The sequence below is a fragment of the Carcharhinus amblyrhynchos genome, chromosome 7, assembly GCF_965287045.1.
Source record: "Carcharhinus amblyrhynchos chromosome 7, sCarAmb.v2.hapA, whole genome shotgun sequence".
In the NCBI taxonomy this organism is placed as follows: Eukaryota; Metazoa; Chordata; class Chondrichthyes; order Carcharhiniformes; family Carcharhinidae; genus Carcharhinus; species Carcharhinus amblyrhynchos.
Genome location: NC_137330.1, coordinates 82,733,932 through 82,761,384, shown reverse-complemented (window position 1 = coordinate 82,761,384; position 27,453 = coordinate 82,733,932). Strand labels below are relative to the sequence as shown.

The 27,453-nt window shown below is 41.5% G+C and overlaps 1 protein-coding gene across 1 annotated transcript in view; it reads right to left on the bottom strand.

The window, feature by feature from the left end:
• me1 (malic enzyme 1, NADP(+)-dependent, cytosolic) overlaps positions 1-27,453 on the bottom strand; it is a 468,354-nt gene that overhangs the window by 109,912 nt on the left and 330,989 nt on the right. Inside the window, exon 7 of the mRNA XM_080192688.1 lies at positions 16,823-16,932. Coding sequence (XP_080048814.1) covers positions 16,823-16,932 — 110 coding nt within the window. The remainder of the gene's footprint in view (positions 1-16,822; positions 16,933-27,453) is intronic.

Here is a 27,453-nt window from a genome sequence, read left to right as displayed (position 1 = left end):
CTTTGATACATCATCATGGGTTGGTTAGGCCACATGGCCTATTTCAGTGCTATACATCCTATGCAACATTTTGCTGTTGCTGGTTCATATCACCTCATATGTTGAATTCAATATCACAACTCCATATAGTGAGATTTTGAAATTTTGAATTGCTAATCTGGTACCATACCTGAATTTAGTCATTGGCCCAATCTCTTTGACCTGTCACACTCCCCGTCTCGCAGTAAATTTAAAATCCTTTTTTGTATAAAATGCTCCATGGCTTTGCTCTCATCTAAAAGCTTCTTCAGCTCTATTACCTTCCTCTGGCACTCCACCCCACTCAGAAGGCAATGTGGTATTCATTAACCCTTCCCTTCATCATATCATTGTTGGCAGTCTTCTGATATATTGGTCCTGCTCTCTTGACATAACCCAGACCTTTCTGCCTCTCCACCTTAATTTCCACATTTTCAAAATTCTCCTCAAAATCCAATTCTTCAGTCAAATATTCTACCTCATTTCCAAACACACTACCTTGCGCAGAATTCATTCCCAATTACTACATGTAAATGATTGGAAAACGGCTAATGTTACGCCATTGTTTAAGATGGGTGGCAGGCAAAAGGCAGGGAATTATAGGCCGGTTAGTTTAACGTCTGTTGTAGGTAAAATGTTAGAATCCGTCATCAAGGAGGAAATAGCGAGGCATCTTGAGGAGAATTGTTTGTTAGAGCAGACACAGCACGGTTTCATTAAGGGGAAGTCGTGTCCGACGAATTTATTGGAGTTCTATGAGGATGTGTCTAGGGCGGTGGATAGAGGAGAGCCGGTGGATGTGGTGTTTCTTGATTTTCAGAAGGCGTTTGACAAGGTACCTCACAAGAGGTTATTGCAGAAGGTCAGGGGGCATGGAGTTGGGGGTAGGGTGTTAGCGTGGATAGAGGATTGGCTCTCAAATAGGAGGCAGAGAGTGGGGGTCAATGGTGCTATTCGGATTGGCGGTTGGTGACTAGTGGAGTGCCCCAGGGGTCGGTGCTGGGGCCTCAGCTATTTACCATTTATATAGATGATCTGGAGGAGGGAACCGAGTGTATGGTGTCGAAATTTGCTGATGACACCAAGATTGGTGGAACAGCAAATTGTGCGGAGTGTGTGGAGAGTCTGCAGAAGGATCTAGATAGGCTGGGCGAATGGGCCAGGAACTGGCAAATGGAATTTAATATTGGCAAACGTGCGGTTGTCCACTTTGGAAGGAATAATGGTAGGAAGGACTATTATTTACGTGGCGAAAAACTGCAGCATGCGACGGTGCAGAGGGACCTCGGGGTCCTTGTGCATGAGTCGCAAAAACCCAGCCTGCAGGTGCAGCAGGCGGTCAGGAAGGCTAATGGGATGTTGGCCTTCATAGCGAAGGGGATTGAATATAAAAGTAGGGAGGTCTTGCTGCAGCTGTATAGGGCATCGGTGAGGCCGCAGCTGGAGTACTGTGTGCAGTTTTGGTCGCCGCACTTACGCAAGGATATTTTGGCCTTGGAGGGAGTGCAGAGGAGGTTTACTAGGCTGATTCCGGAGTTGAGGGGGTTGAACTATGAGGAAAGGCTGAATAAACTAGGCTTGTATTCGTTAGAGTTTAGAAGAATGAGGGGAGATCTCATTGAGACATATAAGATGATGAAAGGGATGGATAGGATAGAGGTGGAGAGGCTCTTCCCACTCAGAGAGGACAGTAGGACTAGAGGGCACAGCCTCAAGATAAAGGGGGGGGGGGCGGTTTAGAACGGAGTTGAGGAGGAACTTCTTCACTCAAAAGGGTGGTGAATCTCTGGAATTCTCTGCCCGTTGAAGTGGTGGAGGCTGCCTCGCTAAATATTTTTAAGACGCGGGTTGATAGGTTTTTGATAGGCAAGGGGATTAAGGGTTATGGGGAGAGGATGGGAATGTGGAACTGAGACACGACAGATCAGCCATGATCTTATTGAATGGCGGGGCAGGCTCGAGGGGCTAGATGGCCTACTCCTGCTCCTATTTCTTATGTTCTTATGTCAAACATATGAAGGTGCTGCATAGATTAAAATAGCTGTTAAGGTCAATGCTTAATGAAATAGAAAGATTCCCAAGTCAATATTTCCTCTCCAAATATTCTCCTGTTCCAATTTCTTCCACTCATCCCATAAGAATATGTTTACACCTAAGAACTAATCGAAACCAGTTTGTGTATGACATCATTTCAAATGCCAATGGTAAAAGAGTAAAACCATCATATTTAGCTGAGGCAGTGATGTAGATTCAACACAATGTCTGGTGACCGGATTCAAATCTCACCACAGTACGTGGTGACATTTGAATTCAATAAAAATCTGATCGTGAAACCATTGTTTGTTATCATAAAAACTCAACTAGTACTTTAGTGTCCTTTTGGGTTGGAAATCTGCCATCCTTACCCGGTCTGACCTAAATGTAACCCCAGATTCACAGCAATGCAGTTGATTCGCAAATGTTCTCTGAAATGAAAGGCAGTTAGGGGTGGGCAGCGGTGCCCACATATATAAATGAATTTTGAAAAATTAATGTTATTTAGGCAGTTGTAATTCAGTACCTTTTGGTTGCAAGTCATTAGACATGATCAGTAAAGACGACACTGTAAACTGTACATTAATAGTTAGAAGAGGTACAATTACCACATCAAAGCACACACAAATTTCATTTCAATCACACTAATCTGACAAATAACAATAATCAATGAGGAAATACATTATAAATTGAAGGCAACAGATCAGGAATGAATTTCCTTAAAAATCATCACTTCTAATATAGCTTCAAATATATTTCAGTACATTACCAAATAGGAAGGAATCTTGCGTAATAGGGGTGAGCATAAGACAAGATTCATCCATCCAGTAATGAAGTGAAAAAATGTTAGAAAAACTTAAGGGTACTCAATTCCAAAGGAAACACTGTCAACATTGATTTTCACAGAGGATTGAGAACCAAATTGAAAGAGTTGCACTTTTAGATGTTAAACAATCTGTTGCAAGTCCTGGCATTATCTATTGGGTCTATGCTTTTCTATTCAATTCTATGGGTCTTCCATCACTCTGTTATCACCTATGAGTCTCAGGGTGAATTTTCACCTGCAAACTGCAGCTGGGAATTCAGGTTCAGGAAGAAAAAATTTTGAAACCGTATCAAATCCTAAACTGAAAGTCATTAATAGTGAACAATAACATGTTGTGAATATATACACCTCTTGCCAAGTGCACGAGAGCGCAATGTATACAGAAAACACACTAAATGACACAATTAAGAACTGTCAACACAGGGCAAATACAAGGAGAGATATCTTTGGTTGCAAAGCAATCACTTCCCCAAAAGCATCATTTTGTGCACAGATCAAAATAATTAAAATTGGCCCCTATTAGCAAGGCCATAAGAGAGGGCAAGGTTAACAGGATGCCTTGTGAAAATGGGTTGGGGAGTTTACAGAGAGAGAATAAGCAGCAATAAAAAGGCAGTGGGAGCAAAATGGTGCTTTGGGACCTTGTGTCCACTTGAGGGTACAGACAAGGCCTCGTTTTAATGACTCATCTGAATGGTAGCACCTTCAACAGTTCAGCAATACTCCCTCTCTACTGAACTACAATGGCAGCTTTGATATTGCATTCAAGTCCTGGAACAGGACTGGAGCCCACAAACTTCAAACTTGGAGGGGAATGTGCTATGAACTGAGGCACAAGTAATACATCCCCAAATCTCTTGAAATCAATATGTGCACTAAACATTGGAACATAGGAATTAGGAGAAGTAGGCAAATTCAGCCCTTTGAGCCTGCCCTGCCATTCAATCAGATCATGGCTAATCTCGCCCTGATCTCAAATCCACTTCCACATCTGTTTCCCATATTCCTTTAGTTATTAGGAAAGTGGGTATATTGAACACCAATCTTCACATTTGTGGGATGGGGTGAGCGGGGAAGCCATTTATCAGAAAGCAACTTCTGTAAACTGAAGAGCACTACCGCTCAGGTTCTGGGAGACTAGCCAAGATCAACATGCAGGTTTTCACATTGATCTAGACTCCAGGACCCAAAATGCTCTGACTAGACTATTCCTTAAAGATTTTGTCCTTCCTTCTGGTGAAAACTCTCATGGTCTTTCTAACCAGCCTCTTCAAATGCCTGATTATGGAGGTGACAGAATACAAGGCCAGGCTCTGTACATATTTACTGTGGTGACACAGCCTTTTGAAGGGGCTTCTTTGAACTTGGAAGCCTTGAGACTCAGCCCAGTTTAATTACTACAAGCTCACTAGATCACAGCACAGCTTAGCAGGCACTTCTGGCTCTCTGCTTTAATTTCAGCTTGACATCAGGGCTGGTTTAAGAGCAGGCACAAGTGTGAACAGTGGTAAAAAGTAGTAAATAAATAGCTGTACACAGTAAAAGAACTTTGTAGTGCGAAGTACACGTTTCTGGAGCACATCTGTTCTTTGTTATTTGTGATTAGGAGGATGTTTGGAGATCAGTTTGCAATAGGAGATGGGTTCATTTTTATAGTTTCTTTCTGAACCATGCCCTCTTCAAGCAGACTTCTCCAGAGATATCATTGCAGGATCAGCTTGGTCTTAGATGCTGGTTAAAAGGTAACTCATTTGTCGTTGTCTTCTTCGGTGTAACCTCATACTGCGTGAAAAATTCTCTCTGGGCAGTACAGCTGAGAAAAGATTCTTTTCTAATCCCTTCAGTCAAAGCTGATGTTGCAGACAAAGCTTGTGGCTACTTAGCCTGTCAAATCAATCACTTTCTGGTTTGACAAGTAATGCTGTTGATAACCTATTCTCTTTACTGAGCATAACTAAAGTCAGGTGCAGTTCTGTTATAAATGGTGGAATTCTGTGACAGCATCACTGCTGTCATTATCCTGTCTTTTAATAGCATGCATGATTTTGCAGATGGGCATATCATCGCCTAGCATCTACTTCTAACAGAATTAGATTGCATTTTAGAAGAGGTGAACTCTGGCACATACTATTTATGTCCTTAATTCCAGTCAATTATGCAAACTCCCTCCACACTCCTCCCCCAAAACAAAATCTTAGACTTTCAGGCCCATAGGTTTTAAAAGTATCTTTAATGGACTGTTGCACCATTACCGATATTTTAGTAGTTGCAAAAAATCATTGGTCGGAATTTTACCGGCCTGACCGCCACGGGAATCGGAGCAGGCAGGAAGCAGACCACGGAAAGGTCCATTGACCTCAGGTGGGATTTTATTATTTTGGGACAAGCAAGACCATAAAATCCTGCCCATTGTATCACTTGTTGTTAGCCAGTGACAGAACGTGAGCTGCACTCAGTATGTGTCTGAGTTTCCCCACATGAAGCCCTGCCTTCCCAAATTCACAACACTATGATCAGGCACGGTTGTGAATAGAGACAATGCGTATCCTTAAGGTTCAATCTAAAGATGGTATTTTTGTTTCAAGTTCTCTTTTTCTCTACTTTGTTTTCCGTTCTTCCTACTTGTCTTCATGGACAGCACAGCAACAACTGCAAATGGCATTCTTGCATTTTCCTTAGCTTGCCCTCACACTCCAAATACTCTTTTTTAATATTTGTTCACAGCATGTGGGCATTGCTGGCTAGATCAGCATTTATTGCCCATCCACAAATGCCCCCCGAAACGTTAGTGGTGAACTGCCTCCTTGAACTCCACATGGTGTGGGAACACTTAGAAAGTTTCAGGATTTTGACTCTGCGCTGTGGAGGAACAATTCCTTGATGTCACTCTTGATCAAATGCTACCTTAATGTCAAAGGCAGATACTCCTATCGTATGCGTTCAGCTCTTTTGTCCACGTTTGGACCAAGACTGTAATGAGGTCAGGAGTTGAGTGACCCTGGCAGAACTCAAACTGAGCATTAGTGTGCAGGTTATTGCTGTGTATGTGCTGCTTGATAATTTCAGGAAGGAAATCCGTCATGCATACCCAATCTGGCTTATATAGGGCTCCAGATCCACAGTGACATGACTGACTCAGGTCAAGGACATTTAGGGATTGGCAACAGGTGCAGTCCTTCCCAGGGCCACTCACATCCCATGAAATAATTAAAAGAAATACAATAGGGCAGTAAGTCGCCAGGTTTGTCAGCAATTTTTCATATTGCCAGGTAAATGCCAGTGTAATAGCTGTACTGTTGTAGCTTGGCATGGGATGTGGCTAGCTCTGAGCACAAATCTTCAGTACTATTGCCAGAATGTTGTTGGGGCCTTTGACATATCCATTGCTTTCAGCCATGTGATATCATGTGGAGAGAATTGAATGAAGCTGGGGATTCTCAGCATTTCTCATTAAAAAGAATGCACAAAGCAAAAGATCACATTGTGGACATCTTGGCTTTGATGACATTGGAACTATAGTCTATTTATTCAAAGTCACATTTCAGAAAAAGTGAACTTGCATTGATATAGCATTGTTGCAACATTTTCAATACTTCTCAAAGTGCCTCACTTGCAGTGATATACTTTCGAAGTACAGAAGAGGCCATCCAGCCCACTGAATCGCCAAAAGAGCACCTTACTCAGCGCCCCACCCTGACCCTGCACACTTACCATGGCCAATCCACCTAACCTGCATACATTTGGACTGTGGGAGGAAATCGGAGCACCTAGCTGAAACCCACACAAACAGGGAAAAATGTGCAAACTCCACAGTCACCCAAGGTACAGCCATCGTTAAGAAAGCAAAACTGACAGCTAATTGCTATATGGTAAGATATCAGAAACATGAGATGAATGATTAGTCTACTTGTTTTACAGTACCTTGTGTTAGGCAAGTCAATCAGGCAAAAGGCAACATCTTACTGAGGGAGTCAAAGCTCACAATTCTGCTCCAAAAGATATATTGTCTCATTTTGGTGACTGCAAATAATCTCTAGTTTCCAATGCTTGTTCTAAAAATCAGGCATTTTACACATGCATCTCTTTTCAAATTAAATATGCATAGGAAATCATTTATCACTATCCACATCATTGAAAATTGGATTCCAACAAAATTTCTACTCCAAGGCTACTCAGAACATAGAACATAGAACACTACAGCACAAACAGGCCCTTCGGCCCACAAGTTGCGCCGATCACATCACCTACCAACCTACAGACCTATCTATAACCCTCAATCTCATTAAACCCCATATACTCATCCAGAAGTCTTTTAAAAGACCCCAGCGAGTTCGCCTCCACCACCACTGACGGCAGCCGATTCCATTCACTCACCACCCTCTGAGTGAAAAACTTACCCCTAACATCACTTCTGAACCTCCCTCCCCGCACCTTAAATCTGTGTCCTCTCATAGCGACCATTTCAACCCGGGGAAATAGCCTCTGAGAGTCCACCCTATCCATTCCTTTCAACATTTTGTAAACTTCTATCAGGTCGCCTCTCAACCTTCGTCTCTCCAGGGAAAAGAGTCCCAGCTCCCTCAACCTAACTTCATAAGGCATGCCTCCCAGTCCAGGCAACATCCTTGTAAATCTCCTCTGCACCCTTTCAATAGCTTCTACATCCTTCCTATAGTGAGGCGACCAGAACTGCGCACAATACTCCAAATGAGGCCTGACAAGGGTCTTATAAAGTTCCAGCATTACCTCCCGACTCCTAAACTCAATCCCTCGATTAATGAAGGCCAGTACACCATACGCCTTCTTGACCACCTCCTCCACCTGCGAGGCCGATTTAAGAGTCCTGTGGACCCAGACCCCAAGATCCTTCTGCTCCTCAACACTACTCAGACTTCTGCCCTTGATAGTGTACTCGTTCATCCCGTTGGTTCTGCCAAAATGGACGACTACACATTTATCCGCGTTGAAGTCCATCTGCCACTTCTCCGCCCAGTCCTGCATCCTATCTATGTCCTGCTGCAACTTTTGCCATCCTTCCAGATCATCCACAACACCACCGACCTTCGTGTCATCAGCGAACTTACTTACCCATCCCTCCACTTCCTCATCCAGGTCATTTATGAAAATGACAAACAACAAGGGTCCCAGAACAGATCCTTGAGGCACTCCGCTGGTGACTGACCTCCATTCAGAAAAAGCCCCATCCACAACCACTCTCTGCCTTCTGCAGGCAAGCCAGTTCTGGATCCACAAGGCCAAAGGCCCTTGGATCCCATGCCCTCTCACCTTCTCAAGAAGTCTTGCATACTTGAGACATGTCATTTTGAAGCGTAGACAAATGTGTGCAAATGAATAGCACATTGTTGTCTAGATATGAAAACATACGAATATCTCTCAATGAGTATGTGGCAAATGCTTGCAAAATGCTGATTTAATTTCTACATAGATGCTTTAGGTTCTTATTATTTTATGTACATCCCTTCTTTATGAAGTTCAGAAGATAACAACCTGTTAAAAAGATTGGCACAACTACAACTGTAGTCTTTTAACAAGGTAACCTTGTGCAAAGAATTCTAAAACGATTGGCTTTTGTTGGTCAACCTGCCTCCGAAATTTAAAGAATAAACTTCAGCTTTGGGCTAAAGAAAAGACGACTTGAAAAATAAAAGAGTCGCTGAGCAGAGACTGATAGCCAAGTTCCGCACACGAGGACAGCCTCAACTGGGATCCTGGATTCATGTCACACTATTTGCAACCCCCATGACTTGTCTGGGCTTACAACATCTCACTTACTGTCCCATCTGGAGACAATACATATCCCTTTAACCTATGCTTAATGCTATCTCCACTCACATTGTCTGCACCTTTAAGACTTGACTAGCTGTAAAGACTCACGTTCTAATCCGTATTCTGTAAACTGAGTACGTGCCTTTATAAGCACTATTTGTGATCAGAATTCCCCACTTACCTGATGAAGGAGCAGCGCTCTGAAAGCTAGTGGTGTTTGTTACCAAATAAACCTGTTGGACTTTATCCTGGTGTTGAGAGACTTCTTACTGCATTCAGTGAGGGGCAGGCTCCCTGCAGCCCAGGGACCACATACAGCCCATCTTAGTTCGGAGTGCAGCCCCTTATACATTGGGTTGACCATTGCCTTTGTACAATGTCACCACATTCTGCTGATTTCTGTCTGCATAGCTTTTTCTATCAGTATGACTCAAATGATATGTAAAATAAGTTCAAGTGAAACAAAGCAAAAACAGAAAATGCTCAAAAATCTCAGCAGGTCTGACAGCATCTGTGGAGAGAGAACAGAACTAGAGTCATCCAGACTTGAAACATTAGCAGCTTTGTTCTCTCTCCACAAATGCTGTCAGACCTAAGATTTCCTAGAATTTTCTGTTTTTATTTCAAAGTCCTGCATCTACAGTAATTTGCTTTTATCAAGTGAAGTGCATGCTGATTGCAAACAACACTGACAGAGCCATGGGCACCTTCTGCGCGCAAAGTCTAAGTATTGCTTTTGTTTTTACCATTTGAAGTTGATAATAGTTCCATTAAATATATAAATGACTAAGCATTACCTACAACTCATTATGAAATATTCTGCGTAATGTATTTAATCTGATTCATGGGTTCATGGTTAAAACACCAAGCCCAATTTCAATCTTATGGCCCACTAAGATGAAGGAGAGCCACTCATGTGGCCTGCTCACAGCCTAGGTTGCTTATCAGTGCTCTAGTTTATTTTACAAGAGGGGATATCTTAGCTCAATCAGCAGAGATTGAACACCCATCATTATGGCCTAAAAGAGGAAAAAAGGAAAATGTGTGCATTAATAAATAGATTGCAAGAAACTAAGTCAAAGGACTTAAGAAAAATATATATTTAAAACAATTTGCATGCAAGCATGCAAATTAAAATGTGTAGCTTAGTTCTTCTGTAAAGATAAATGTTTCATAAATACAGATATATACATGGAAGGAACCAATACGGAACAGACAGCCAAGAACCTTACCAATCAATCAGCTTGCAAGCAAACCTTCAGAATTATGACAAGTGCAATGTAATCTTGAATTGAAATGTGACTTCTTTACCAAAAACAATCTATCTTCTTCAAGCAGCTATAATTAACCTGTCAGTCAGAACACTCCCACTGTAGCCCTTTACAGCAATGAATGAGGATCCACCTGCTTAGATTCAGCTCAAAGTCAAAGAAACCTCTGCCAAACTACCTTCCTTTCAGGGATTCTTTTTAAGACAGTTGTGAAGATATATAACTACATAAGCAGCTGCCTCACCGATATCATATATTACAGCTCAAGTTCCCAGACTACTGCTATTACAGGGCTGAATAAACTGGATAGTTGTGCATGTTAAAAAAAAAATCTAACACTGGGGCAAAAGACAAATGAGAACAGTGTGGTTACAGTAAATATGAAGATTTCAGACTCCGTGCATGCAAAGCAAAATCGAATCAAGAATGTAACAAATACTATCAAAATGGCCAATGCGTTGCACGAAATGATAATTAATACTTCACTATCACAGGAATAGGCTGGTCAACCCTCAAGCCTGTTCTGCTGCTCTCTCCAAGTGAATGAATAATATTTGGAATGTCACATTTCATACCAAAAGAGGAAATTCAGATTAAAACAACAAACAATTAAATGGTGCTCACAGCAGAGTTTTACCTATATAGTACAAGGATTACTGCATTCATGCCCATTGAATTTTATAATAAATGCTTTATTCCTATCACAACTGAATCAGCAGGAAACGGTGCATATTGGCAGCTGTTATAGATCAAAGCACAGTGAAGTATTCATTCCTTACGACAACAGATAAAAAGGTGCAAAAAGAAATCACCAGAAAGAGAAAGCGTGCTGGATGATTCCCATGTCAAGATGGTGTCAAGTGCTGACATGTTAATGTCAGAAGAAACAACTGAAAAACTGCCAAAAGAATCTGAGTTTCAGGAAGTAACTTCCCGGATTAGCTTTATCATTTTCATGGTCATTTAATGCAACTATTTTGTATAATAAGTAAAATTCAACTTTCATATTCAACTGGCTTATACAACAACAGTTTCCGGGAGAAAGGGAAAATCAGGCATATTATGATTGTGATACAGCCAGACTACTATCATTGAGTAACTGAAATAAATTTGCATTATTCAGATGCCATCCACTGAAGTAATGGCCTCTGCTATCCAAATTGGAGATGGGGTGCGAGTTGCGAGATGCATGTCAGGACTCTGTGGAAGTCCTGACGTGCGTGCAGGTGCTGAGATTGGCCGTGGCATGTAAATCTCTGATGGCTTGATTTCTGCTGCTTGGAACCCTCTACAAAAATTTCCTCATACTAAACTCAGGGTAGGAGACTTGAGTCAGACATACACGGGATGCCGGAAATACCAAACACCTGCATATTTAATCTGGAAATGTTACACAGTTTAATACCTGGTCTAGCTCACAGCATAACACAATGGAGAACCACAACTGTTCCCTTCACCACACAACTCCTCCACCCACCAATTACCCATCCATTCACTAACTCGCTGACTTAATGAAACCCTTCTGAATACAGCAGCTGCTCCAATGAAAAGGGGGCATATCCTCCCTTCTTCCATCTCTTCATTCCCCTGACCCTTTAATCCTTCAGCCAGGATCCGAAAATGTGGCAGGTTGCAGAGATCAACACAGGCAGCATCGATGCTGACTGGAAAATCTGGGCCACACACTCTCTCATTTATTTAAAAGGGATTATCAAATTGTCTTTTTGTGAAATGACGCGAATCTAGCTCAACTCTTCATTACTTGTAGAATATCTCAACTCCAGCTTCCTAACCTTCCTCACCTGTTCCACTTCAGATAATTTTGATGCATTGAAATTTAAGTATGGAATTATAAATGCGTTAATACCACAAATATACAATTCCTCACCTAATGTTCTTATGTCTCCCTTCTTAACGATCACAACCCATCCTTTCATAGCATGCTGGAGCTTATTTCACATAGGGTGTATTATCCAAATTTAAGTTATTAAATCTCTTCATCCTGCCACACTACCATGTCTGTATCGAAAAGCCTCAAAATAACTTCCATTCACTCGTGTAGCCATCCCACCTTCCCTCAATAAAATATCAGTTCTCTCCTCCTTGGTGTCTAACTTGATCCTGTGTAATTGCTCAGTTCCTTCTAGAGGAAAGTTATAGAAATTAATCTGTTATATTGACATTCCTCCCCCACCCACACCTCCATCCCTCCTCTCCTCCCCTCCTACCTCCAAGTACACAATGTTAAACTTTGTTTTTAATCAAAGCACATGCATTAACATAGTATCCAATGTGCTTTGTTTTTGGTATTTAACAGGTCCCACATTTTGGGAACGGAAATGAATTTGAATCTTTAAACAAGGCCACAATGGTACATCATAAACATGATGCATTCTGGCTCATGTTGATCAAGATGCCCATCACCAGTAGAGAAAAGGAAACAAAGTAATTCCCATCAACTCAAATGGCATCACACTAGAGTTGACGGCATAGTAGTATTGAAAATTTGTAATTATCTGTTATAACGTTAACGGAGGACATTTTTGAAGACCTCCGAACTTTGAGATAATATTTATGATTGTAATCTTTTGATAATTCAAAGTAGTCAAACGAACCCCATTATATAATAGTGCTCGCACTGACAACAAAGAAAATCCACATTGGAAAACAGATAAATTAAATAAACAGCATATTTTCTGCACAGATAACCTAAAGAGAATTGAAAAAACTCATATGGTAGCTATAAACTATGAATCTGTTGAATGTGTCATTTGAAATTTTGAATTCGATCAGTATAGTTTACAATCTTGAGACTTAATTTACACAGATTGTCTGAACCATACAGCTACATGACTATAAACATAGAAAACAGGTGCAGGAGTAGGCCATTCAGCCTTTTGAGCCTGCACCACCATTCATTATGATCATGGTTGATCATGCAGTTTCAGTTTCCCACTCCCGCTTTCTCTCCAAACCCCTTGATCCCTTTAGCCACTAGGGCCACATACAGCTCCCTCTTGCGCATATCTAACAAACTGGCCCAACAGCTTTCTGTGGTAGAGAATTCCACAGGTTCACAACTCAGTGAAGAAGTTCTTCCTCATCTCAGTCCTGAATTGCTTACTCGTTATTCTAAGACTGTGACTCCTAGTTCTACACTTCCCCAACATCGGGGCCATTCTTCCTGCATCTCACCTATCCAGTCCCATCAGGATTTTATGCATTTCAATGAGATCCTCTCTCATTCTTCTAAATTCGAGTACAAGCCCTGTCGATGCACTCTCTCTTCATAGCCATTCCAGCAATCAATCTGGGTGAACCTTCACTGGATCCCTCAAAAGCAAGAATGTCTCCCTCAGACTAGGAGACCAATACTCAAGGTGTGGTCTCACCAAGGTCCTGTATAACTGCAGCTAGACATTCTTACTCCTATACTCAAGTCATCTTGCTATGAAGGCCAGCGTCATTAGCTTTCCTCACCAGCTGCTCTACCTGCATGCCAACCTTCAGCGATTGCTCCACCATGACACCCAAGTCACACTGCAGTTCCCCTTTTCCTGAACTGCCACCATTATGATAATCTTCCTTCCAGTTTTTGCCACCAAAGTAGATAACCTCACATTTATCCTCATTAAATGGCATTTGCCAAGTATTGTCCATTCAGCCAGACTGTCCAAGTCACCCTGCAGCCTCTAAGCAACCTTCTCACAGCGTACCCTGCCACCCAGTTTAATGACGTCTGCAAATTTGGAGATATTACATTCAATTCCATCGTCCAAATCATTAACATATATTGTGAATAATTTATTATTGACACACGTATTAGCATACAGTGTAAAGTCTTGTTTCTTGCTCTATACAGACAAAGCATACTGTACATAGAGGAGGAGAGAGTGCAGAATGCAAGGTGGGTCCATTCAAAAATCTGATGGCAGCAGGGAAGAAGCTGTTCTTGAGTCGGTTGGTATGTGTCCTCAGACTTTTGTCTCTTTTTCCCAACAGAAAAAGGTGGAGGAGTCTGGGGTGCGTGAGGTCTTTAATTATGACGGCTGCTTTTCAAAGGCAGCAGGCAGTGTAGACAGCATCAATGAGTGGAAGGCTGGTTTGAGTGATGGACTGGCTTCATTCATGACCCGTTATAGTTTCTCACAGTCTTGAGCAGAGCAGGGGCCATACCAAGCTGTGACACAACCAGAAAGAATGCTTTTTATGGTGCATCTGTAAAAGTTAGTGAGTCTCAGCAGATTTATTTAGGCTTCTGAGAAAGTAGAAGTGTTGGTGGGCTTTCTTAGCCATCGTGTCAGGATGGGGGGAGAACCAGGAAAGGCTGTTGGTGATCGGGACACCTATAAACTTGAAGTTCTCAACCATTTCTACTTCGTCCCCATTGATGTAGGCATGTCCTTGACTACGCTTCCTGAAGTTGATGACTACCTCCTTAGTTTTGTTGACATTGAGAGAGAGAGAGAGAGAGATTGTCATCACACCAGTTCACCAGATTCTCTACCTCTTTCCTGTACTCCATCTTGTCATTGTTTGAGATCCAAACACTACAGTGGTGTCATCAGCAAAATGTGGTTGGAAGGGAATTGGCCACACATTCAAAAGGTGTATAAGGAGTATACTAAGTTGTTGAGGACAGTGCTTTGTGGGGCACTGGTATTAAGGAAGATCATGGAATATTGTTGTTGCCTATCTTTACTGATTGCAGTCTGTGAGTTAGCATATTCAGGATCCAATCACAGAGTGAAGAGCCGAGTCCCAGGCCAAAGAGTTTGAAGGTGAGCTTCACAGGAATAACGGTGTAGAAGGCTAAAAGCTTTAGCTGAACAACAGGAGTTTAACATAGGTGTCTATGTTCTCAAGATGTTCTTGGGTTGCGTGCAGGGCCAGCGAGATGGTGTCTGTAGTGGACCTGTTGCGGTGATAGGCAAACTGTAGTGGATCCAGACAATCCAGGAAGCCGGAATTGATTTGTGCCATGACTAATCTTTCAAAGCACTTCATAACGATGGATGTCAGAACCACCAGATAATAGTCACTAAGGCAGGCTGCCTGGCTTTTTTTTGGTGCGATGATGATCATCTTCCTGAAGCAGATAGGGACCTTAGATTGTTGTAAAGAGAGATTGAAGACGTCTGTGAATACCCCCACGCAGAATCTGAGTGCTCATCCGGGCCAGTCACTTTCCGTGGGTTGGCCTTCAAGAAGGTTGCTCTGATGTCTGTAATGGTTACCTTGAATACAGGGTCATCTGAATAGCTGGGGTCTCAACACAGAACCCTGCGGTACCTCACTAGTCACTCCCTGCTACTCTGAAAAGGAACCGTTTATTCTCATTCTCTGCTTCTTGCCTGCCAACCACTTTTCTATCCACATCAATACATTATCCCCAACACAGTTTTACTTTTGCTCACTAATCTCTTGTGTGGGACCTTGTCAAAAGCCTTCTGAAAATCCAGATATACAATAACCACTGGTTCACCATTGTCCATTCGACTGGTCACATCTGCAAAAAATCCCACAAGATCTGTCAAGCACAAATTTCCCTTTAGTGAATTCATGCTGACTTGGACTAATCCTGTCACTTATTTCCAAATGTTCAGTTATTACATCCTTAATAATTGACCCCAGCATTTTCCCCACTACTGATGTCAGGCTAACTGGTCTAGAATTCCTTGTTCACTCTCTCCCTCCTTTTTTAAAAAATGGGGTTACATTAGATACTCTGCAATCCACAAACTCTTCCAGAGTCCATAGAATGCTGGAAAGTAATCACCAATGCAACCATTATTTCTAGGGCCACTTCCTTGAGTACTCTAGGATGAGAGCATCAGCCCCTCGGGACTTCAGGTTTTAATCCCAGCGATTTCTCCAATACAATTTCCTAATAAGGATTTCCTTCGGTTCCTCCTCATGCTAGACCCTCTGTCCCCTAGTAGTTCTGCACAGTTATTTGTGTCGTCCTTTGTGAAGATAGATCCAAAATACTTGTTCAGCTCGTCTGCCACCTCCTTGTTGAATTATGAATTCACCTGATAACTGTAAGGGACCTACGTTTGTCTTTAACAGTCTTTTTACTTCACATATCTATAGAAGCTTCTGCAATCAGTTATCATGTTTTCTGCAAGCCAACGCACAATTTTTATTTTCCCCTTCTGAATTAAACCCTTCATCATCTTCTGCTGGATTTTAAATTGCCCCCAGTTCCCAGGTTTGCTATTATTTTTTCGGCCAATTTATATGCTCCCTCTGACTTTAACACTATCCCTGATTTCCCTTATTAGCCATGGATGAATCACCTTCCCTGTTTTAATCTTACACCAGACATGGATGCACAGTTGAAGTTCTATCATGTGTTCTTTAACTGTCTGCCATTGCCTATTCACTGTCAACCCATTAAGTATCCTTTGTCAGCTTATCTTAGCCAATTCACGTCTCAGACCAGCAAAGACAGCTTTCCTCAAGTTCAGGACCCTAGTCTCAGACTTAACTGTGTCACTCTCCGTCTTAATGAAGAATTCTATCATAGTATGGTCACACTTCCCCAAATGGTCTTGCACTAATAGCTCATTATTTTCTACTTCGGAAGTGATTTCACTGACTAAAATGTTGAAAATGAAATCAGTCTAGTATTAATTGATAAAGATAATGTTAGCAAAATTAGCAGAAAGCTTGCCATTTTGGTTATGGATAGAAACATTTCTTAGATCCAGAATTATGGTCAATAACTCTGATAGGTATTCCAAAAGTGAGATTAAACAGCCTGATACTTATCCAGATGGTAGCCCGTGGATGGGATTTGATAGGGTCACTAATTAACCTTAGTGGAATCTGTCTTTCGTTATGTGCAATTGTCAGTGAAATTTAAAATATACACACTTACCCTGGATATCATCATTGAAGGTGCAGTACTTGTTGCGATACTTGTTCAGAAGACGAAAGGCATTCACATTTGCAAAATCCTCAAACTGAATAAGACACTTCTGGCCATACCTAACAAATAAAACATTATTCTGGATTACAATAGTTTCCAGAAAACTACTGAATGTCAAATCATTAGCTTTAACATAAACAAGAGAAAGTAGTTTACTAGATCAGGAAATATAAAATGGAAACCTTCAGCTATTTGTGGAATATGGTTTTTTCTAACCTTCTTGATACTATCCATAATATTATTAGACCAAGAGGAAAACCAGGTAACATTTACTTCTAAACAATGCTACATGAAAACAAGGTTCAAATGTGAATAGGTACACCACTTATCAATAGTGCTTCATTATTCTTCATGGGGAAGCCTTGTATTTCCCAATTGTTGAAAAGCTTAGAACTCGACTTGCAGGAATTGGCAGTGGTTAAACAAGATCTTCCATTTTCATAACACTGTCCATTGACATATCACCTAACCATACTACTAGTCTCACGCACTGTTTAAAAACATATACGCCCAGATCTTCTGGTCTGTGTTGTACCCTCTCCTACTCAGACCCCACTACATGAAGATCCCCACACCAGATCCAAACAGCCCCCAACACCCCACCCCACTCAACCTGACCCAACCTCACCAGGAGTTCACCACCAACTCCCACCTACTATCCCCAATGCCCAGGCTCCCTCCGGCCTGATTTTACCCAGCTGCCACCTTACCCACTGTACTCCCTTACCTCACCAAGCAACACTTTACAAAGAAGCATTAGGACATTAAAATGTACTAACTGTTCCACCAGGCCGTGAGCTGCCTGTGATATGCTTAAAAATCCAACATGTGCACAAAGTTTCAAAATTCAGAGGAGATGAATCAGCAAGCAGGGTCTGTCATCAGCCTCTGTGGGATACCATGTGTGGCAGAATGTCTCAAATTTGATAATGACTGTTACTCGTTTTGTTTGTCAGGTAACCAAGTTCAAAACACCCAGAATATGAATTCACTAAGATATCAGCTCCTGTGAATGACCATGGCAGATCCGGGACCTCAAGCAAATGCAGCAGTTCTTTTGTTTGATGGAGCTTGAGTGCATTGCATGGTGTGCATCTGGAGACTTCCTTTTTCATGTTGGCAGACTTGGAGGGACAGTATAGCGATTCCTTGGCCCTGTATCAGGTTGCTTCCAATCCAGAGAGCCCCTAGTGAAACTGCTGGGTGAAGCACTCTCTGAACGGAAGTAGGGATGAGGCATCAGTGGCCATGCAGTATCAGCTGATTCTGTACAGTTAGTTCATCTCTGATGGCAAATTATGTGCAGAAATCATTGGGAAGATCCCTGAGAATTATGGCCAGCTCCTCAGTGACAATGTGCAGTTGCTGCATGTGATGTTCATTTGAGAGACATCTTTTGAGTCCCTGGATTCTACAAAAAGGACAGCAACTATATCGTCAAGACGTCTATGTATGCCTCATGATCTGCCTGGTCTGTAGTGGGTTGGAAGGCTCTGGAGAGGGCATCAATCAAGTACAGCTTCCTACCACATTTGTAGATTACGCTAAGATTGTAACATTATTGCTTTAGCATCATACATTGCAGCCATACACATGCAATCTGAAGAGGCTGATGCGCTGTTTCAACAGTTGCAGGAAAACCATACAAAATCATGAATTTTCTGACATGCAATGACTAGAGTGAGGAGTTCCTTTTAAATCTATGCATAACAAGTCTCAGCATCGGCCCTTGAAGCGAAGGTTATATTGGTCTGCCATTCTGGACGCAGATTGCACTGGGAAGCATCTGCTGATAAGTATGGGTGCTCAAATGTCAAAGTACTGTAACACCGGTGGGGTTGTCTGCAGACGATCACTCTTAACCAATACCATTTGATGTCCTGGTGGAGAAGCTGATGGAAGAGATCCCGTGGTCTTATAACATGGAATGAAATTCAAAAGATAATTTGTCACATCAAGGAAGCACTGCAAAGCATACTTGCACCTATCTTACTGTCATTGTCTTGTCTGGATCTGGCTTTATACTACTGGCTGTGAGTAAATGAACTTGCTGGATCCCAAATCTGCATTTCTTCAGCTATATAGTTCTGGTTCTGTTGAGAACAAGGCAAAGACGTGCATCATGTTCTTGTATAGTATGACCCCAAACTAGAATAATAATTTCACAGGTGTGGCCTGGAATGAGTTGTGCTATGCATATTGTAGTCAGTGGAGATCCCATAAGACATACAAAAAAATCTGCCTTTGCCTGAAATATGAATGTGGTAAGTTTAGAAATTTCTTCATTTAATGGGATCTGCTAGAAACTGCATTTCACATCCAGGATGTTGAAAACCTTAGCATTTGGCAGGTCTGCTGTCACTAGTTCACTTCGTCATAGGGTAATGAGGTTTGAGCAGTGCCTTGCTCAAGTGTACTGAGTCAATGCATATTTTGACTGTGAAATCTTTCTTTACTGCAACCACACTGCTGAAACACATTCTATGGCTTCATCTATGGGAATTATGACACTTAGTGTTATCATTGGATGCAGCTCAATCACAACTTTCTACTTTATGGCGACTGGTATTCATCTTAGAGGTATTGAGCCATCCAGTCTCATTTGGCATTGTACTGGCAGCTCATTAACAATGTCACAGTTGTAGAGGTCTTTGTAGTCTTTGTAGTCTATCATTTCTGAGGCCTGGTGTTGCAGACATGAACCTCTGGACTAAAGGTGAAGCAGCCCCAGTGTAATGTTGTCCCAAAGAGCAAGTATAAGCCTTTTTTGACTTGCCAGATAACGTGGCATTGAAGTAAATACATCACTCCTTCTCAAACTTTTAACAACTGTCCGCAATATTTTCATTAATGACGAGCAGGTCAATGTGCAAGTCCTTATGCCATACTGCCAGCTACTTCATGCTTACTCTGCCATGCTCCTAGAGAGAACTCCTATGCATCCAGTACATGATCCTTTTTTGTAGCCGTGTCATCAAATGCCTTCTCAGTCTACAGTTAGGATGCCCAAAACTGCACCATAGTATGTTAAATATGGTCACAACACTGAACTCAGATAAGTTGCAGCATGTTTTACAACTTAAGATCTTGAGAGCTAGCTTAATATTTAATCAGCCTTAACAAATTGCATCTTAACATTTAGTTCAGCGCACCAGATTAGAGGAAAGCCAGATTAGAGGGTCATGGTAAGTTTACAACAAAAAAATCATTGCAAACAAATTACACTAGAGATAAAAGATTATTTTCAAAGAACTGCAGCTCATTTCATGGCACAGGAAAATTAAACAGGAGGGTGCAGTTTTAAAAATGTCAGGTTTTGCAATGATAAGTGTGTTTCTACAAATTGACAAATCTTAAAGCAGCAGAAATTCTGGATTGCCTCTGGCCAGGAAAGTTAGCAGTTTACTCTTTGCACAGAGGGTTACTGAATCATGGAATGTTTTAGTAATGACATGTAACTATTGAGGTTGAGTCTATGAAGCCATTTTCAAAGGATTGCATGCACATTTGAAAAGGGAAGCTGAAGATTGGGAATAAAAGCAGGGGCATTGGATTAGGCAGATTCAGTTTAAGAGCCAACATAGCAAAGGCTTGATGATCTACGTGGCCACATTCTATGTTCTTGTTTTCATAATTCTCTAAAATTTCCACATAGCTAATTCTTTTCTAATTGACTGCATTTACTTTTGCTGTGGCATTGTGTTTCTCATTCCATAAATAATATATTTTATCATTATTTTGCAGTATAACGTGCTTCACTCTGAACTGCAGTTACTCTGAATTCAGCCTGGCTTTCTGCCTGCACTGTACCATAGAAAATAATACAAATTACAATAAATCACTAAGTTTATACTCTCAAGTGCAAGCTTAGATCTTTTAAAAAGTCAACATTTTCCACTTTTTTATAAAAGCCTATTAATGTCAATGACTTCATAGATGCTAACCTTTTAATGATCTAGTTTGTGTCACTAAAATGGTAGCTATAGTGTATTTCCAAGCAAACTACATTGAAGGTTGGACACATATTTTAATAAATTAGAACCAGCCTGCCACATAAAGCTTTCTAATATCAGTAATTCAAAACATGTAAAATTTACAAAGGTAACAAAACATAATGGAATGGCCCACTTACATTGCCAACTTTTTGACTATAAAGTATTTCCTTTGTAATTTGATATTTTGCTTTGTTAAAATCGCACATTTAAAAGTCTCAAAAAGAGAAAATAGGAACAGAACAAGGCCATTTGGCCCTTTGAGCTTGCTCCGTCATGCAATAGAATCATGGCTGATTCTCCATCTCAACATCATACTCTCATGCTCTCCCCATACCCTTGGAACCTTTAGCGTTTAGAAATTTATTTCTTGTGGTGCTGTCAGCTGAAGAATGTTGGCCAGTGCATAAGAACTCTCTGCTCTTCTTTGTTCAAGTGGATGTAAAAGGACCCATGACACTACTCAAAGAGACTTAGTTCATTGTCCCATCTAAATTATGGCATTTGCAGCAGTGCCGTGCTCCCTCAATACTCTACACGTGTCAACGCACATTAATGCGTTTTAAGTTCTGGCGTTGAACTCCAACCCACAACTTCACGACTCTGAAGCCGGAGTGCTGCCAACTAAGCCAAGCTGACGTTCACAAGCACTTTTAAGTTGTATTGGTGGCTTAAAGTGTGTTCATCATTGATCTTCATTGTATCATGTGAATTCTATAAATTAGCATTAACTTTCTGCACACAATTTCTGTTAAGTGTTAAAAAGAATAACTATGGACTCAAATAGCACCTTTCATATCCTGCAGGCATGCCAAAGCCCTTTAAGGCAAATTAATTTATTTTGAAGTGTGGTCATTTTTGTTTCACAGGCATATAGGCAGAAGCTAGCGTGTGCACAGCAATGTTTCCATAGGATGCTTTAGAGAGTATCAACAACCTTGGTGGCCCTGAAAAAAAGAGGCACATTGGAGAACAGAAGCTTATGGCAAGAAATGAAATTAATGGACCAAGATATAAAAAGGTCTCAAGTTTGGAAATAAATTTTATTTCCATATTTCTGACTGTTATAAACTAAGGCTGCCAGATGTCTTTTCATGTGATCTTCTAGCTATAAGAATTTGCAAGCCAAAAACAACACATCAATCTCTAACTCTTATACACTTGGCATGGGATGAGCTTTTCTACAGGGTATATTTCATTCATATTCTACAAGGAAATTAAAACTATGCATAAGTAGTCAGACTCAGGTATATAATATTGCCAGTTATTTACTTACGTGACTCCTAAATACATGAACATAATTAAAGGCATTGGAAGAGATAAAAATAAATACATCTTTCTTTTGCCACAAATATCCATAAACCTAGATCATAATGTTAAATGCTTTCTGCTCATGTCATTGAAAAACAGTTATGAAGAGAAGCCTTCAACACACATTCTTGGCCTAAATTTAAGCATAGGAGACATATTTGGCTACCAAAATCCTTTTGCCTCTGGGATGCAGGCTCAAATCCAGTCCAGACTGATGGAATGAAAAAAATAAATCAGCCTCAAGCACTTTTTAAAGCTGTTGTGAATTGCCATAATTTGAATATCTTGGGCAATGGGAATACCTACTGCACAGGATTCACACTGGTATAGTAGTCTTCTGAAGTTTAACTCTTGGGTGTATTTTTGGAGTAGCTGTCTGATGCTATATGGAACACCTGGATAACAAGGACACTTTTGTCAGACTCTTATTTATTGACTACAGCTTAGCCTTCAACACCATTATCCCAACTGAACTCATCTCATGGCCTAGGGCATGGCTCATCCCTCCACAACTGGATCCAAGATTCCTAACCCACAGACCACAATCAGTAACTCTGTTTCTATTAGCATGACCATGTATTCTTCTGGTCTGTCTAAAGCCTGCTAATCTCATTATTTGGAAACTCTCATCCTGTGAAATGTCTAGGTGCTCAAAACATTCCTTTCCCACACAGCATCACTCGCCCACCATCCACCATATTATCTGGCAATTAGTCCACTTTTGTCAACTGAAGAGCTGAATAGAAAGCTATTCTCCCTTCAATTCAGTTATGGCACTGTTCCAATCTAGCAGAAATCTTTTGTGGAGCATAGATCGAAATGTTAGAAGTTTTACTGCCCATTAAAGTTGGCTTTTTCTTCTGAACCATCTAGAAAATCCTTCAGCTGAAGGGAAATAATGTCATAAATGTCAAAATGACCAACCAACTCAAATTGGGCTGCATTTAGGATTGGATCAAAGCAGAAGTCTTTCTTCCGACCCTGTAGGGATATGATCTGGAAAAATCTATCCTCTCTGCTGCAGGAGGAAATCAGCAGTTCCACGGATGGGGAAACTTGGCCAGGTAAGCTTTGAAGTGACTCGATCTTTTCATTAAAATTGGTTGACATGACATGGATTATCTTAATTTATCTGCTCCCCGCACCCACTTGAGCTGATCTCTCTAAGAACTTGCTGTATTCTGTTCAAGTTTAACCCTGACTTTATCAAACCTGTCTACAAGACTGATGCTGTTCTCTGGTGTGCCGATCTCTTGCAGAGGCCAAGCATAACTCTCAGATATTCTCATATCCCAACTTAGGCCAGGGCCCTAACACCGAACATCAAGGCCAGTCACTGGCCACACTGACTCTGGAGATCTTCTTTCCACAGCTTCCAACCTCAGTCTCCCAACCAGCTCACTTCTACCTCCTTCCCAAAATCCACAGAGCTGCAGACCTGTTGTTTCAACTGTTTCTCCCCCACTGAACTTATTTCTTCTTACCTTGATTCTCTATCTCCCCTTGTTTAGTCTAGTCTTTTGCTCCTGATATTCATGACTCCTCTGATGTCCTATGTCCTTTCAAATATTTCCAATTTCCTGATCTTAACACTGAACGTCCAATCCCCCACCAAGACAGCCTGAAGATTTTTTACTTCTTTCTTGAAAGGGGGTCTGAACAATTGCCATACACTATCACCATTCTCCAACTGGCTGAACCTCTCTCTCTCATTGAACCATTTTTCCTTTAACTTGCTTCATTTCTACCAAATAAAAAGCATTGCTATTGATAACTACATGTGTCTCTTTTTATTGAGTATATGGAACATTCCTTGTTCTATCCTACTCAGGAATCCTTCCCACCACTCTCTTTCCAGTCTGTCAATGAATTGGTGCCGTTTTCTGTTCTTGTCTGAAACCAGAACTGGAGAAAATAATTGTATTTGCTACTAATTTCCACTCTTCCTTACTTTCACAAGTTCCATTTCTGACAGTTCCCTTCCTTGACTTCCCTGTCATCATTTCTGTGGATAGACGATCTACCAATATTTAATACACGGCCACCAACTCCCATAATTACTTTGACTACATGTACTCACACCTTGCTTCCTGTGAGGGCTCAATTCCAATCTCCCAATTTCTCCACCTCTGCAGTTGACAGCAGCCTCAACTTTGTCTGACCCATTTCCTGCACTTTGACCCTCATCCTTTTTCCTCCTTCCCAGAATCATGATAGGGTTCCCCCTTGTCCTCACTTTCCATACCATCAGTCTTCATATTGAAAGGATCATCTTCTATCGTTTGTGCATGAGGTGACGGTATTATGTTGGAGTTAGTGCACACACTCTGAAGGGATAATTCCTTCTACGAGAGCCTGGTTCACTTCCTCCATCACCCTTTGCACTTCACCCATCCCACAGCACCTTCCCATGCAATTGGGTAACACCTCCTCTTTCCTCACTGTCCAAAGCCTCAAACATTCACTTGCAGGTCTTCCAACGTAGTCAAATTTATTCACTGCTCCTCTTCACTGCTACACGTTGCTCCTTTACATTGGAGAAACCAAATTGAGTGACCAATTTTCAGAACACCTCAGTCTGCAAGCTTGGCCCTGACATTCCAGTTCCTTGTCATTTTAATTCACCATGTTGCACTAATGCCTACATTTTCATTCTTGGCCTGCTGCTATGTTTCAGTGAAGCCTAACACAAGCTGTAGTAATACCTCATCTTCAAACTAAGCACTTTACAGCCTTTTGGACTTAAAATGGAGTTCAACAACTTCACATGATGAACTTTGCCTTCCATTTGGAATCCATACCTACTCCACCCCCAAGGCCATCTATACCTTGTTCTCATGTTTTTGCTTTGTCATGTCAAAAGTACATTAATCCACTAAAGGGACAGAGCATATTTCTATGTGTCGAAGGAGAAATGAGATCGAGCTAACAAAGTAGAATTTCCTCTTGACTGTCTTTTGTGCCTCACTGATTCATATTTAGATTTATCTCATCAGGGGTTTCAGACTTCGAAAATAAATGGAGAAGTGCATGTGCCAAGAACATGATAGCCAGTGTAGATCATTAATGTTATATGCCACCATATGGTTAGATATTGGACAAGAACATCTCCAAGCATTAGAAAGTTCAACCACTTAAGGCAATACTCAATACTTATACTACAGAATACAAGGCCCTAAATTAGTAATACCAGCCTTTACATTTTTGGTATGTCCGTTTCTACCACAGTAAAGCAATAAATGCTTTCAATTCCAATTCACGTTCTGCACCTAGTGATGCAATAAGGCAGACTGTCATCTGTTTTCACAGCTATTAATTCTCAAACAGGTCTCTAGTCTGTTGCCAGAGGCTTATAGCTTTGAGAGGTGCCATTCCACATTAAGTTGTGGCCATCCTGGCATCTCTCCCACTCTTACGATAGCCATTGATACATTCGGAAGGATTCGGAAACATCATCTGTTTGACCATGTTATGAATGCACCTTCCTAGGCCATCTAGTCCTGGGGTGGGACGAGAACCTGGAGCTTCTAGCTCAGGAGCAAGGGTGCTACCCACTACAACAAGACCTCCCACACTGGATGCTTACTTCAGATATTCTAGTACACCTCAAAAAAAGCGGAGTCCAACATGAATAGACCCAACCTGAAAACACATATCATCCAAAATCAGAAATCATGGATTTCATTGACATATCCTGCATAGGTGACTCAAATGCCAAAATAACTCCTTACATGGACAGAAATAGAACAAATGGAAATCAGGTGGTGAACAGATCCAACTCAAAAGACAATATTCAAGCACTTTTTAAAAAAAGATAATCTCTGCTAAATAGCAACATATAGCAGTCAGTTCAAATGATGTTTGTTACAAAGGAGAATTGGCAACAGCTAAAACGAACAGTAGCAGCCTATCGTTCCCTGACTGCAAGCATGTGCAGGAGCTTATTCTCTCAATTGTTTTGTAGTCATCAATGCATTTGAACTAAACTTTCTACAATAACCCTAATCTTTAGGTACAAAAGGACCAATAAACAAACTCTCTTTTGCCATCATATAGCAAAGAAAATTAATGATTAAGCAAAGGATTTTATTTGAAAGTGAAAAGTGCTTTTAACATTTAACCATTTAGAATGCAATGAAACAACCATTTCCCTCAAATTTCCATTGCAGCATTGGGACAAATGTTCTCAAGCCATTTAAGTTTTAAGTTTACAAAAATCTCTAAAAACGTGGAGTGCAAAGTCTTAACTGAATCATCACAAGGTTTTTAAAGAACAAAGAACAACCCAGCATGGGAAACAGGCCCTTCGGCCCAACGAGCCCGCGCCGCCGCATCAGGTGCCACATGTGGGAGTTCTTGGTGGCGTCACGTGTCCCCAAGGTCCACATCTGCACTAAATGTTTAGAACTGCAGTGCTTGAGGGCCCGGGTCAGGCAACTCGAGGGTCATCTGGAAGATGCGTTTCTAGTCAGGGAGAACGAGAAGTTAATGGCTAGGAACCATGAGCAGGAAGAGGTCTCAAGGGCTGAAGAGAAGGAAGGGTGGACGACTGTTAGGAGGGGAAAGAGGAAGAAGAAGAGTAGTCAGGGTCCCCCAGCCTCCCCAAAGTTCGTCGACAGGGGCACAGAAAGATAGGCAGGAGGGGGAGACTGACTTAGAGGGACAGAAGGGGGCTGGCAAGGTGATAGTGGTAGGGGATGGGAGGGTCCGAGGTATTGATAGGAGGTTCTGTGGACAGAGGCGGGACTCCAGGATGGTGGTCTGCCTCCCTGGAGCAGGGGTAAAGGATATAACAGAAAGGGTAGAGGGAATTTTGAAAGGGGAAGGGGCACATGCTGAAGTCATAGTACACATAGGGGAGGGGGACATAGGAAGGAGGAGGAGTAGGGTAGAGGTCCGTAGGCAATTTAGGGAGTTGGGATCCAAACTAAAGAGCAGGACCTCCAGGGTGGCACTCTCCGGGTTGCTGCCCAGAACCAGCAGGGCTAAGAATGACGAGGTCATGCAGCTGAATGCATGGTTGAGGGATTGGTGTAGGGTAGAGGGCTTTACTTTTGTGGATCACTGGGAGGTATTTAGGAGAGAAAGGCAATTGTACAGGAGGGGTGGGGAGAATTTGAATGGGAGGGGAACTAGTGTCTTAGCGGGGAGGTTAGCTGGGGTGTTTAGGAATGGTTTAAACTAATAAGGAGTGGGGGTGGGGATGTGGCTGGGATAGAGTCAGATAAAAGGAAAATTATCAGGGAGAAGGAGGTTCCGAGGGACACTCGTGGGTTG